This window comes from Mesoplodon densirostris, chromosome 5 (genome assembly GCF_025265405.1).
Source record: "Mesoplodon densirostris isolate mMesDen1 chromosome 5, mMesDen1 primary haplotype, whole genome shotgun sequence".
NCBI lineage: Eukaryota > Metazoa > Chordata > Mammalia > Artiodactyla > Ziphiidae > Mesoplodon > Mesoplodon densirostris.
Genome location: NC_082665.1, coordinates 70192127 through 70206259, shown reverse-complemented (window position 1 = coordinate 70206259; position 14133 = coordinate 70192127). Strand labels below are relative to the sequence as shown.

General features: G+C 40.9%; 1 protein-coding gene across 1 annotated transcript in view; it reads left to right on the top strand.

Moving 5' to 3' along the window:
* Positions 1–8444, top strand: part of ACP3 (acid phosphatase 3) — a 41753-nt gene extending 33309 nt beyond the window's left edge. The window contains exons 8-10 of the mRNA XM_060099959.1: positions 2365–2447; positions 4440–4543; positions 8255–8444. Coding sequence (XP_059955942.1) covers positions 2365–2447; positions 4440–4543; positions 8255–8444 — 377 coding nt within the window. The remainder of the gene's footprint in view (positions 1–2364; positions 2448–4439; positions 4544–8254) is intronic.
* The last annotated feature ends 5689 nt before the right edge of the window (positions 8445–14133 follow it).

Here is a 14133-nt window from a genome sequence, read left to right as displayed (position 1 = left end):
AAAGCATGTACAGTCTGGGAGACAGAGTCACAAGGGAACATCAGGACTTTGACTGGCATCTTCTTCTTTTTTTTTTTTTTTTTTTTTTTTTTTTTTTTGCGGTGCGCAGGCCTCTCACTGTTGTGGCCTCTCCCGTTGCGGAGCACAGGCTCCGGAAGCGCAGGCTCAGCGGCCATTGCTCACGGGCCCAGCCGCTACGAGGCATGTGAGATCTTCCCGGACCAGGGCACGAACCCATGTCCCCTGCATCGGCAGGTGGACTCTCAACCACTGCGCCACCAGGGAAGCCCTGGCATCTTCTTACCTTTGCCAAAACTTCTGTTCCATCACTTGGTTTCAAGGGTGACACTGTTCAGTAATATCCTCCTCCTATTGCCTTCCCCCACAACACACCCCCATACACACAAGAAAATCTCTAGGCTAATTTAGGAATATATGGCTGGTCCTGTTTGTGTTAATGGAAACTGCTTCTTGCTGTAGATCAGATGTCAGCAGGCTACAGCCTGTAGGCCAAATCCAGCCTGCTGCCTATTTTTCTAAATAAAATGCTATTGAAGCTCAGCCACACTCATGCATTTAGGTAGTATCTTTGGCTGCTCTTGTGCTTCCACTTGAGAATGAATGGTTGTGACAGACACCTGGCCCACAGAGCCTAAAGCATGTACTACTGGCCCTTTATAGAACAAGTTTGCCAACTCCTGATATAGCCCAATAGTGAGAGAAGTGAAGTTTATATCTTCAAATCAATAGTATTTTGTCTAGTGTATACAGATTTAATAAATGATGCACCAGGGAACTTAGAAGCTAGCTACAGTGAGGCCTAATATTTAAGACCAAGGTTTTGAAGCTGAACATGCTGTGTGCAGTGAAACTCAGCCCCTCTACTTACAAGTTGTATGATCTTGGACAAGTTGCTGAACCTCTCTGAGCCTCAGTTTCCCCTCCTATAAAACATGACAATTGGCATGCCAGAGCCTGTGGATGATTATGATAGTTACCCCTATTTTCTCCTGGGACAAGTTGCACAAACACTCCAGAAACAAGAGCTGATCTATTCCGTCATCAACACTGAAAGCTGCTGCAAAGGCACCTGCTGACAAGGGACAAGCTGCTGATTGAAGGTGGCTGTCATGACTCCCAGAAACTTGGCCACAGAGTTTAGTTCCATCATGGCCCGAAGATCAAGCCTAATCTCTGAAGGGCTCCCAGAGGGCAACCTTCCCTGAAGCAGAAAGGTGCAGACCTGTGGGAAGTGCAGCCTCTAGCTCCCTCTATTCCCAGTCAAGGAAACCCCAGCATCCACGGAAAGAGCAGATCACCTCCCTCTTTTATTGTGCTTATTGGTACACAGACTAATAGACAGTCTCTTCTCACTGTTTTATGAGCTTTTTGAGGACAGGGGCCATGTCTGATTCACCCATCGTAGCTGCTCAGTGCATGTTTTGCTTAGTGGACCACAGAGTCTGGGATCATAATCTGTTAACATCAATGCCCTGCTCATTACAAAAGAAAACTGGTCATCCTTAAGTGAGGACACCACATGCACTGTAGAGAGATGACCAACAGAGACACAAGGAGTCCTCGGTGGATGGTGTGGAAGCCCCTGAGGCAGCACGTACTTAGGACAGCACCTGCACCATGAGGTACCCTCAGCCTCAGTGTCTGCTGATGGGATGGAGACTCTGTGCTGATTCTGTGTGCCTTTTACCACCTCAGGAGCAACAAATGCAAAGGGCAAAAGCTTTCCTCTACTGACGACAGATGGAGCCCTCAGATGAAAACTAAAAGTGCTGGCTGCCCCCCTAGTAGTGACACCCAGAGTAACCTGGAGCAATGTCCACAGAAGACAGTCTGCACCCTTGCAGACATCCAGAGAGCTGCTTTCTCCCCTGGCCTCTCACAGGTGTGGCTGCCAGAGTGATGAAGACAGAGAGGTGCATGCCACCCTGTCATTTCAGACCTTCCCTGGACAAGAGAAATGGCTAACAACTATCTGTAAAAAGCTGTCTGAAATTCCAAGTTCATCAATCTCCTAACTTGAGTTTTAACAAAATCTGGTATACTAGAGTCCTAACATGCCAATCCAGCTCTCCTTCTCCAGCTGAGCGAGTCTCACTTAATGGCTCTGAGCCTCAGCTTCCTCACTTATGAATGGGGATAGAAGTCAGGATTCAGTGAAATAATGTATACAAATCACACTATTAGCACACAGCAGATGCTCCACAAAAATGAGTTCTTGCCCTCTCTTCTTAAGTCTTAAGAATCCTGGCAGACAGAATCTCTGTATGACTGAGCAAAAATCTTATGAACTAAAATATAAGCCAATATTTGGTTCAGCTCAATTGTTGATCTATCTTCTTTAAGGTGTCCTGGTCAAAGAAATCCTCTATCACATGAAGAGTGCAACTCAGCCATTGAACCACAGAAAACTCATTATGTATTCTGCAGTAAGTATTTTTTTTTTTTTTTTTTTTTTTTTTATTTTTTTTTTTTTTTTTTTTTTTGCAGTAAGTATTTTGTTCCCATTCAGCATCTGTTTATTCAAGTGTGTGAGCTCTTTCAGGAGGAGTCTTCATCTTCTTCGTCATCATTTCCCTGTTCAAATTCTTTAAAATTAAATACATAATTCTGGCTCTCAAGGAATTTAGAGTTCAATACTGACAAGAAGAAAAGTAAGCACATAAATACCATGCAAAGCAGAGTCGCGGTGTCATACAGGCCAGTGCTTTGGTGCCTCAGAGAAGGGAAACATCACTTCTGTCCCAAACTAAAACCAGAACAGGAACAGGAGAGGGAAAATGATAGGAGAACTACAAGGAAAGCTGAGTGTACAAGACTTCGTGATGAGTTGGAATGTGGGCGGAGGACAATGATCTGGAAGGTAAGCCACAGATGAAGGTAATGTTTCAAGTCTCAATGACTGGAAGGAGAGTGGAACCATTAATAGAGGTGGTCATGGGTCAGGTGAATGTACCATTAGGCAGTTGGGTTTGAAATGCCAGCTGCATCCAAGAGGAAACTTCAGATAGTAAAGGGGATATAAGAAGGAAAGGGAAGGAAAGCTACAACTTGAAGTCAGAGCTACAGCTGGGTGCAGAAAGGAAAGAGAGAGAGATCTTGGAGAAAGCATCCATCTCGGAGCAGGAGCCAGGGAAAGAGACATTGTCAGGGGGGAATTCTAGAGATGTACTATGCAATGAAATGCATGTCCCTTGAGTCTGGGATGAGCAGGGAAACAGGACATGGAGGGCTAAGTCGGTCTCCCATCCACTTCTGCGGGACAGAGGATTTCTCAGATGTGGTCTGGCTGGAGAAAGCCATGGTTTCATTCTGCAAGAAGATGGAAGAGGTTATTAAAGATACAGGGAGTTTATCATCTGGGGTTCTAAATGGTATAGACTAGAGAACGAGCTCATGGAGGGAACAGAATGTAGTGCTTCTTTGATAAAAGTAGGCCTGAAATTAATTGATTCTTTCAGGTTTTCCAGTTTCTAATCTGGTTTCCAGTTCTAACTTGTGTGACTTTTGGCAAGTCATAAATCTGTCACTCCTTTTTTTTCTTTTTCTCTAGTAAATCAGTTCTAACCCTTTGAGTATGTATATGCTGCCATAGAGTTTAGGCAACCAAATGTTATGCCCATTTTGTAGATATGAAAATTGAGGATTTCTTAAGATTAGATAACTAATAGGTGGCAAAACTGGGGCTGAAAACCAGTCTCCTATGCCTTCCAGCTATTCTGAGATAAACCTTTAACAACTCTTTTTAAGCTACGCACTCTACTTCCTTACATTTTATTCTGTCTAAACATTTGTAACTTCATATATTCTTCCCCAGATTTAAAATCACAGATGATGCTAATCTGTAAAAAAATATAGAATCTAGCATTAATGTATGCCAAATTATTTTAAAATTTAATGAAAATCAATGAAACAGGCTAAAACAGAGAGATGTTCTACTGGGGAAGGCATAGGACAAAATCAGAAGACTTGGCTCAGATTTTACTTTCTTTCACTTTGGAGATATATGACATAAAGCAAGTTACTAAATTTCTTTTTTTTTTTCTTTTTTTGTTTTTGGACACACCACAAGGCTTGTGGGATCTTAGTTCCCCTACCAGGGATTGAACCCGGGACCTCAGCAGTGAATGTCCACAGTCCTAACCACTGGACAGCCAGGGAATTCCACCCAAGTAACTTAATTCCTTTGGGTTTCAGTTTCTTCATCTTTTGAAAGGAAATAATTATATGTATGTAAATCTCACTGCCTAGCACCCAAAAATTTGCCCTTTCCCTCTCTACTTCTTAAGTCATTGGAGGTATGGGAAATTTAATTGAATCAGAAACCATCATGGTGCTCTACAAATGCTTGATACACATCTGTTGACTGTAAATTTGAACCAGAGATAAAGATAAAAAATGTTTGCTTCAAATCTCTGTAGCATGACACTACTGTGAGTGCCCTGCAGATGGCGCTAGATGTTTACAACGGAATCCTTCCTCCCCATGCATCCTGCCACTTGATGGAATTGTACTTTGAGAAGGGGTAAGTGTCTAAGAGGTGTTTTTCAAAATTAATATCACTGGACCCCAGGTTTTGTTATCATTATTGTTGTTATTGACTTAAGAGTTGTTTTGTCTATCTGGTTGGTTTCATATTCAGAGGGAAGAATGGTGGTGAGTAACACTATCTTTGCTTAGTCATGACTTCCTTTTTCTTTGTTTTCATGACGATTTTTATTGGGAAATAATGTACAGACACAGTAGACGAAAAATTTGAAAGAACCACCCTAAGTGACAGAAATTACATTTTTTTTTTTTTTTTTTTTGCGGTATGCGGGCCTCTCACTGTTGTGGCCTCCCCCGCTGCGGAGCACAGGCTCCGGACGCGCAGGCTCCGGACGCGCAGGCTCAGCGGCCATGGCTCACGGGCCCAGCCGCTCCGCGGCATATGGGATCCTCCCAGACCGGGGCACGAACCCGTATCCCCTGCATCGGCAGGCGGACTCTCAACCACTTGCGCCACCAGGGAGGCCCAGAAATTACATTTTTTAAAAAAGATTAAGGTATTCTAAGAAGGATGAGGACATTACACTGTTCTCTTGGAAAACACAGGCTGGTAGAAGATGCCAAGAGAAAAATTAAGTTTGTTGATGGTTATAAATAATGTTCTTTCAATTAAAGATGTCAATTGCCAACTTCTGGCAATTCATATCCATCAGGTAGGATTCTTAAAGTACAACCTCTGCTCAGTGTTCACCACTTTGCAATCTGGTGTGGCCCTCCCCAGCTGACCAAGGCTTGGCTCAAGCCCACTAGAAAGGCCAAGTTTAGAGAGACCAAGTGTCCTAGTTTACCTGGAACTGGAGAGGTTCCCAGAACATGTAAGTTTCATTGTTAAAACCAGGAAAGCCCTGGGAAAACCAGTAAGAGTTGGTCACTATAGCCAAGGTCATACCAAAAATTTGTATCTGCTGTGACACTGGCATTCTCATTGGGAGGAAGATACCTCTTGAATATTATTGATGGAATGAGAAGAAGGCAGGGGCTAAGTTAGGGCAAGGACCCAAAATTTTTGTTTCAGGGTTAGCCGGGGAGGTGCATTTTGCTCTCCCCTTACAACATTCACAATAGCCGCAGTCAGGACGATCTTGACTGCAATTACACAGGGCCCTGTGCTCAGAAGAGCCCGTGCTTGGTTTAATGACCCAGTGTCACCATTCTGAAATTCTTAATAATTTTTAAACAAGGCACCCTGCATTTCTTTTTGCAAATTGTAGTCCTGGCTATAGGTTTCTGGCCACCTGAAGTTGTAGAGTAGGAAAATAACAACACAGAGGCCTATTCTCTACCAACATCTTCACTGCTTACAAAGAAAGTGAGTCCTGCACAGTTAGGGAAAGGTAAGTTCATCCTTTGTTGAACCTCTAACTGGGTGCCAAGCACAATGAAATAGAACTGAAACGTGGTCTTAGCAAGTTTTGCTCTCAAATATCTAGAGTCAGATGGAGAGACAATACCCATAACATGGAGAAAATCCAAACAGAGCTGAAAATGGGAGTGAGAAGACTGTGGACAACAAGTGCTCTGTCAATACTGGCTTCAGGCACAGAGTTAATAAATCTAGTGAAAATTCCAGGATCAGCTCTAGGAGTAAGCTCTGTCTCTTCGGGATAAGACAAAAGAAACTACCCACTTTCCTCGAGCCTCCCTCCCCTCTGATTTCTGTACCCGTTAGTCCTGAGCCTGCTTTTATTTAGGTCACTGCAGCATTTTGTCTCACTGAATCGCTCTCTCACCACCTTGAATAAATCCATATTATGAATCAAGTGTGGGGTATTTTTCAACTAAGAGACACTGAACAACAGAAAAAAAAAGTAAGCAACTGTCACTCACAGGCAGAAGTCAAGTTTGTTGTTATATTAAGATTTTTTTAACACTCCAGAGGAGTATCAAAAGTTAAACTTGCTTGCTTATAGATTAAGAACAAGGAGAATCCAAGTTAACAAATATAGGCATATGTATATACCAGCAAATTAGGGGATTCTCCATGTAAGGTGATCCCACTTTATCCCTATGAGAAAATAAAGAGAGAAAAAGAGAATTTTTAGATTTTTATCCACCTTAAACATATAAACTTTTAAGGTTGTAGATAAGATAGCTAAATATATTCTAAAACTATTCAATTTTTGGTTAGGTACATAAACTTAAAATCATATACTATATAAAATAATTCACTAAGTTAAATAGTGCTTCTTCTCACTTTCATATTTTATAAAACACTTTTATTCCAACTCTTTGTATGCACCTTTACTTGTGTCTTTACCACTGGAGCCAATTTTGAGTCCCCTAAAAATGTTTTCCAAATATATTAATTAATAAGGGTAATTTTGGCTGCTGTACAGATGAACCTCAAATCTCAGAAGCTTAACTCAATGGAGATTTCTTTCTCATTCATCTAACAGTCCAATGCAGATGTTCCTGGCCAATAGGAAGTGACTCATCCATGGTGTGATTCACACATGGTGATTTGGGGACCCAGGATTCCATCTTTTGGACCTACAGTCTTCAAGAGTGCTGTGCTCACCTTCAGAGAGCTTGTAGGAAAGAATGAGAGGGTCGAGAAGACAATCTGCTTAGCAAGCACCTCAGCCCCGAAGGGGCATATGTCACTTCTACTTACATTCTACTATACTAGCTAAAATTAGTCACTTGGTGCCTCCTTGAGTGCAAGGGAGTCTGGGAAGTGTACTCACTTCTCAGCTGTAACTTTATTCTATGTAAAGAGAATCATGAATTTTGATGGACTATTAGTCGTCTTTGCCATATTAACATGAGATAAAAGATACTGTCACTGAAAAAGTTATTCCAAGATATAAGTGCTCATTCATATAATATTAGGGAAGTTTTTAGAAACATATAAATGAATATTTGTGGTTACTACTGTTTATATGGTTTCTTAAAGTGATTTATTTGAAAGGCTTGTTTATAACAACATCCAAAAGTTGCAGTTGTGAGGTTACTATACTTGAATTTCTCTCCTGTCTCTTTGGCAAATGACTTCCATAGGCAGCTTGTACTAGCTTTACAAGGTTGGTTTGGGCCAATGGTCCTTCCCTAAACAGTGTATTTTTTTTTAATAAAGTGGTAAGAGAGCCCTCCTCAACATGAGCAAATGTAAGGACTTGAATACACGCCCACCCCCTCTTTCTGAGGTATCATTTTTATAAGTCTTGCTGTATGTTCAAGCACATATGTTATATATTGTTCAGTTCCATGTTTCTGGCCTGGTTAAGGAGAGCGAAAATACATTCATTCAGGGGGAAGACTGAAAGAAATATTGAGAGAGGAAAAAGAAAAGGAAAGAGCAAATGTGAAGCATGAAAGAGAGAGAATAGGAGAAAGAAAACCCAACATCCCACCTACGCCCCACTTCTTACTTGAAGGTTCACCAAATCACCCCCAGCTCCCCCAACCATTGCCCCTCAGCTCCTTCTCTGACTAAGCATACCAGTTCCTGCCTTGCATGCCCCTGGTCATCTAACAAACCAGCCCTCCCATTTCCACCTTCCCAATCTGGCCCACCTGCCCCAGTCCCCCTCTTCCCACAGCTAAATTGGCTAATATCTACTCATTCCCATACATTCTTCCACTAGTCCTTCAGCTGACAGGCTAAGTAGAAAGAAATTCAATGACAGTTCAACAACACAGAACTAACAGAGGTCTTTCCCCCTGTTCCTCTACTTTCCTCCACCAGGGAGTACTTCATAGAGATGTACTATAGGAATGAGACGCAGCATGAACCGCATCTCCTCATGCTGCCTGGTTGCACCGTCAACTGCCCTCTGACAAAGTTTGCTGAGCTGGTTGCCCCTGTGATCCCCCAAGACTGGTCCACAGAATGTGCCATGATCAACCATGAAGGTACTGAAGACGCTATGGATTAGGGTGCACACGGAGCTCTGCAGAGAGGACAGAACACCCTTTCTCCAGACGGATGGTTCTTTGAGAATATAAACTGGCTTCAACCCCATCTTTGGAAGAAATAGGTTTTGGGCAATAATTGTATGTTTCAGAGACCTAAACTTCAGGCAACTCCTACCTCTTCACCTGGCCCTGCCCCTACTTGCCATAAACCTTGTCAACCTACATAAACCCAGGAGGCAGTAATGAAGTAGAAAATATTTACTTGGGATCAAAGAATTGCAATTTGGGGAACACGTATCAAACTGGAACAAAATTAGAAATGTAAGAATGGGGGCTTCCCTGGTGGCACAATGGTTGGGAGTCCACCTGCCAATGCAAGGGACACGGGTTCAGGCCCTGGCCCGGGAAGATCCCATGTGCTGCTGAGCAACTAAGCCCGCGTTCCACAGCTACTGAGCCCACATGCCACAACTACTGAAGCCCACATGATTAGAGCCCATGCTCCACAATAGGAGAAGCCACCGCAATGAGAAGCCTGCGCACCGTAATGAAGAGTAGGCCCCGCTCTCCACAACTAGAGGAAGCCCGCACACAGCAACAAAAACCCAAGGCAGACATAAATAAATAAATAAATAAATAAATAAATAAATAAATCAACAAAATTTTTTTTTAAAAAAGAAAGAAATGTAAGAATGTTCTGAATATCTCCCAGGAAAAAACTTATTGGATATTTAGTAATAAACCTACCTAAGGAGACAAAAGACCTGTATGCAGAAAATTATAAGATACTGATGAAAGAAATTAAAGATGATACAAATAGATGGAGAGATATACCAAGTTCTTGGATTGGAAGAATCAACGTTGTGAAAATGACTCTACTACCCAAAGCAACCTACAGATTCAATGCAATCCCTATCAAACTACCACTGGCATTTTTCACAGAAGTAGAACAAAAAATTTCACAATTTGTATGGAAACACAAAAGACCCCAAATAGCCAAAGCAATCTTGAAAACAAAAAATGGAGCTGGAGGAATCAGGCTCCCTGATTTCAGACTGTATTACAAAGCTACAGTAATCAAGACAGTATGGTACTGACACAAAAACAGAAAGATAGATCAATGGAACAGGATAGAAAGCACAGAGATAAACCCACACACACATGGTCACCTTATCTTTGATAAATGAGGCAAGAATATACAGTGGGAAAAGGACAGCCTCTTCAATAAGTGGTGCTGGGAAAACTGGACAGGGACATGTAAAAGTATGAAATTAGAACACTCCCTAACACCATACACAAAAATAAACTCAAAATGGATTAAAGACCTAAATGTAAGGCCAGACACTATCAAACTCTTAGAGGAAAACATAGGCAGAACACTCTGACATAAATCACAGCAAGATCCTTTTTGACTCACCTCCTAGAGAAATGGAAATAAAAACAAAAATAAACAAATTGGACCTAATGAAACTTAAAAGCCTTTGCACAGTGAAGGAAACCATAAATAAGACCAAAAGACAACCCTCAGAATGAGAGAAAATATTTGCAAATGAAGAAACTGCCAAAGGATTAATCTCCAAAATTTATAAGCAGCTCATGCAGCTCAATAACAAAATAAACAAACAACCCAATCCAAAAATGGGCGGAAGACCTAAATAGACATTTCTCCAAACAAGATATACAGACTGCCAACAAACACATGAAAGAATGCTCAACATCATTAATCATTAGAGAAATGCAAATCAAAAGTACAATGAGATATCATCTCACACCGGTCAGAATGGCCATCATCAAGAAACCTAGAAACAATAAATGCTGGAGAGGGTGTGGAGAAAAGGGGAACACTCTTGCACTGTTGGTGGGAATGTAAATTGATACAGACACTATGAGAACAGTATGGAGGTTTCTTAAAAAACTACAAATAGAACTACCATACAACCCAGCAATCCCATTACTGGGCATATACCCTGAGAAAACCATAATTCAAAAAGAGACATGTACCACAATGTTCATTGCAGCTCTATTTACAATAGCCAGGACATGGAAGCAACCTAAGTGTCCATCAACAGATGAATGGCTAAAGAAGATGTGGCACATATATACAATGGAATATTACTCAGCCATAAAAAGAAATGAAATTGAGTTATTTGTGGTGAGGTGGATGGACCTATAGTCCATCATACAGTGTGAAGTAAGTCAGAAAGAGAAAGACAAATACCGTATGCTAACACATATATATGGAATCTAAGAGAAAAAAGAAAAAAAGGTCATGAAGAACCTAGGGGTAAGACAGGAATGGAGACACAGACCTACTAGAGAATGGACTTGAGGATGTGGGGAGGGGGAAGGGTAGGCTGTGAGAAAGTGAGAGAGTGGCATGGACATATATACACTACCAAACATAGAATAGATAGCTAGTGGGAAGCAGCCGCATAGCACAGGGAGATCAGCTCGGTGCTTTGTGACCACCTAGAGGGGTGGGATAGGAAGGGTGGGAAGGAGGGAGATGCAAGAGGGAAGAGATATGGGAACATGTGTATATGTATAACTGACCCACTTTGTTATAAAGCAGAAACTAACACACCATTGTAAAGAATTATACTCCAATAAAGATGTTTAAAAAAAAGAAATAAAATATTTTAAAAAAACTTATTGGAATGTTGAAAGTGTGAGTGTGATATCTGTTCTGAGGACAAAGGGAATGTATAAGGCTTCGATTCTGGTATCTTCAGAAAATCTAAGCAAACTCACAGGTCCTGCTGAAACCACTTATTATAAACGAAAAAATCACATTCAAATAACACCCTTTAGAGTCCTGTAGATTTGCCAGGTGCAGATGCAACATGCCTAGAGAACACCATGCTACATTACCAGCAGGAATCAAGATGAAACAGTTTTTCTAGAGATGATTTCTACTGGATGCCAGAGTCTAGAGCAAAGCCATTCTCTCTCCTAGTTGGTCATGGGATGACTGACATACGACATCAATTGACATGTTTATTTGTGTTCTTTCTTTTCCAAGTAAATATTTGGCCTTGGGGCCATCATTTAATTATCATTTCTCCTCCATGCATGTAAGCCAAATGAAAAATAATGAACAAAGTCATTTTAGGAAGTTCAAAAGCACTACTTTTATAATGTTTTTTTTTTAAAAAAATGTGTGTGTGTTTACTTAGAATTAAATTCCTGAAGGACAGATTTTAAGGGCCCTATTTTTGTTTGGGGTTTTATTTTAATGTAACAAGAGGGAAAATATTAATGTAAAGTAAAGTGACTTTGGTTTAAATGAATATTCTAAACTAAAAATGTATTCAGTTTGGACTTTGCTACTTCAGATAAAGGCTAAGCTGATGGACGGCTCTGCTTCATCTATTTAAAATGGAACTGGCTAAGAAAACAACCTCTGGAAATTTACAATGTAGTGGGGAAGTAAAGAGATACATATTATAAGGTTATGTCTAATGACTCCAGGGGTTGCTATGGGAATAGAGTTACCTGGATTTGGAGGGAAGGAGGAAGTAAGAATCGTCAGGGAAGATTTCCTACAAGGGTTGACAGCATATGGAATCAATTTGGATGGAGGTTTCTTCTAATGGTGTGGTACAAGGTGCTCAAAAGGCCTTTATCAAATGTACTAGTGGCTTGAAGCTGGCAAGGATGGGGGAGTTACTTGGCAGAAGATTCAGGGTCCAAAGAGATTTCCACAGGTTTTCTTCAAGGGGCCAATTTTAATGAGATAAAATGTCATCTCCACAGGAGCAAGGATTTTTATTTGTGGTATTCTCTCTTGTATTGGTTCTCAGCACCCAGAAGTGCCTGTTCCTGGCATGGATTAGTGCTCAATAAATATTTGCTCATGATCGTATAAATTAGTTACCTTTCCTCCCTGAACCTACTCTTTCTATCTTGATTAGCAGCAATACCCAGTAACCTGGGAGTTATCTGGTTATCACTCTCTCCTTCATTCTCCACAGCCATCTGTCACCTCTTCTTATCAAATCTACCTGCAGTATGTTTGTAGAATTCTTTTCCTCAAAAGACCAACATCAACAATCCAATGTCCAAGTAGAGAGAAATATAATTAAGCAGCAGAATATGTTAATAAAAAGAAAACTTAGGGATTGGTGTGCTGGAGCTAGCTCATACAGATCTCGTGTAGAAAGTATGTATCACTTCCCAACTCTGAGATCAATGACTTCACTTTGGCAGTTTGAAATTGGTCATGGTGTTATATAGGAGTATTTTCACCACAGAAAACAGCATATGCCACAAATTAGAGTTTTGGTTTTTGTTTTGGGTTTTTTTTTTAAATCCAGTTTACCAGCACACCACTGGTTTTAGTTCATAGGAAGTTTGTAACATGAAGTGGTCTCCAACAAAGTGAATTCAATATTTGAACTTCTTTAGGGAAAAAAGGATTCGATTTTTTCTATATGGTCTCAAAGAGTGATGTGAGGGGCAGCAGGTAAACATTTCAGGAAGACAGATAATGTTCAATGTTGGGCAATCCCTGGGACCAGAAATGTCCATTGGGGTGGATGCCCATTTGCCTTGGCAGAGACTCTACAGAGCAGGCTGAAGTATGGAAGGTGGTAGGGGTTGAATGACTCTTTAGTAGGGCCACCAAATATAGCAAATAAAAGTACAGGATGCCCAGATAAATTTGATAAATAGCTCTAACTGCTGAATTTTTATAATTTATTGAAAAAAAGCTGAATTTGAGACCCTAACAGTGCCCTGAGAAAGCCAGTAGAGGAAGCAGTACAAAACCATTAACAGGACATATCCTGTATATACAGAATTCCTGACAACCCTACTCCTTAGGGTATTTCCATCCATGAAATTCTCCTTATACCTATGAGCAGTGTTTTCACCTAGTGCTGGTAGGCCCAATTAACTCCATTCTCATATCAATTAAATTAACCAGAGGCTTTGTTGGGAAAGTCTAAGTTTCATACTATGTTACTTGAAAATAATAAAATTCTTGTTTTAGAAAATGTTTCTTTAATTCCAAAATTTTACTAACATAGAGTTTCTTCACTTGCATTCTCCCAACCCTACCTCAATCTCCAACTCCAGTTATTTGGTAGGAAAGAGATTTACTGTTAGGAAGTTCCAGTTTCCCCTCATAACCTTTGTAAAGCTGAGACTCTATAGCACATAAACACATGCCCAAGATTTAACCATGAGCTTCTTACAGGTAAGATCCATACTTTTTTCCTCCTTGAATCTTCAGCCAGTAGGCAATGCTGAGAACCTGGTGCCTTTAATCAATATTTGCTAATTGAACAAATGTTCCACCCTCCATACCTAGCCTGATTTCCTCATGGCTGGGCCCAGATGTCAGAAGCCTGGATGTCAGTTGTTCAATAAATGGGGGAGAGAAGCTATGAATGAGCCTTGACTGTAACTGCACTGTAAAGACCCACTCATTGACTATATATCTGTATATTTATACCACTGTGTCTGTGTATTTGGCCTCTGTTTCCAGCATAGTCACTTTGGCATTCTCCTGTTCCCCCATTTCTATTTAAAGCCCCTGTTCAATAATACCCCTTCCAGCACCCCTACTTCCTCAGAGATGAGGCCATCTGATTACTATACCTTTTTCACATCCTTGTTATTATGAATTTCCCAGGAGATGTCTCATCATTCATTAGTGACATTGGTAACTTGTTTTGGTAAACCCCAACTCACTCATCACCCCCA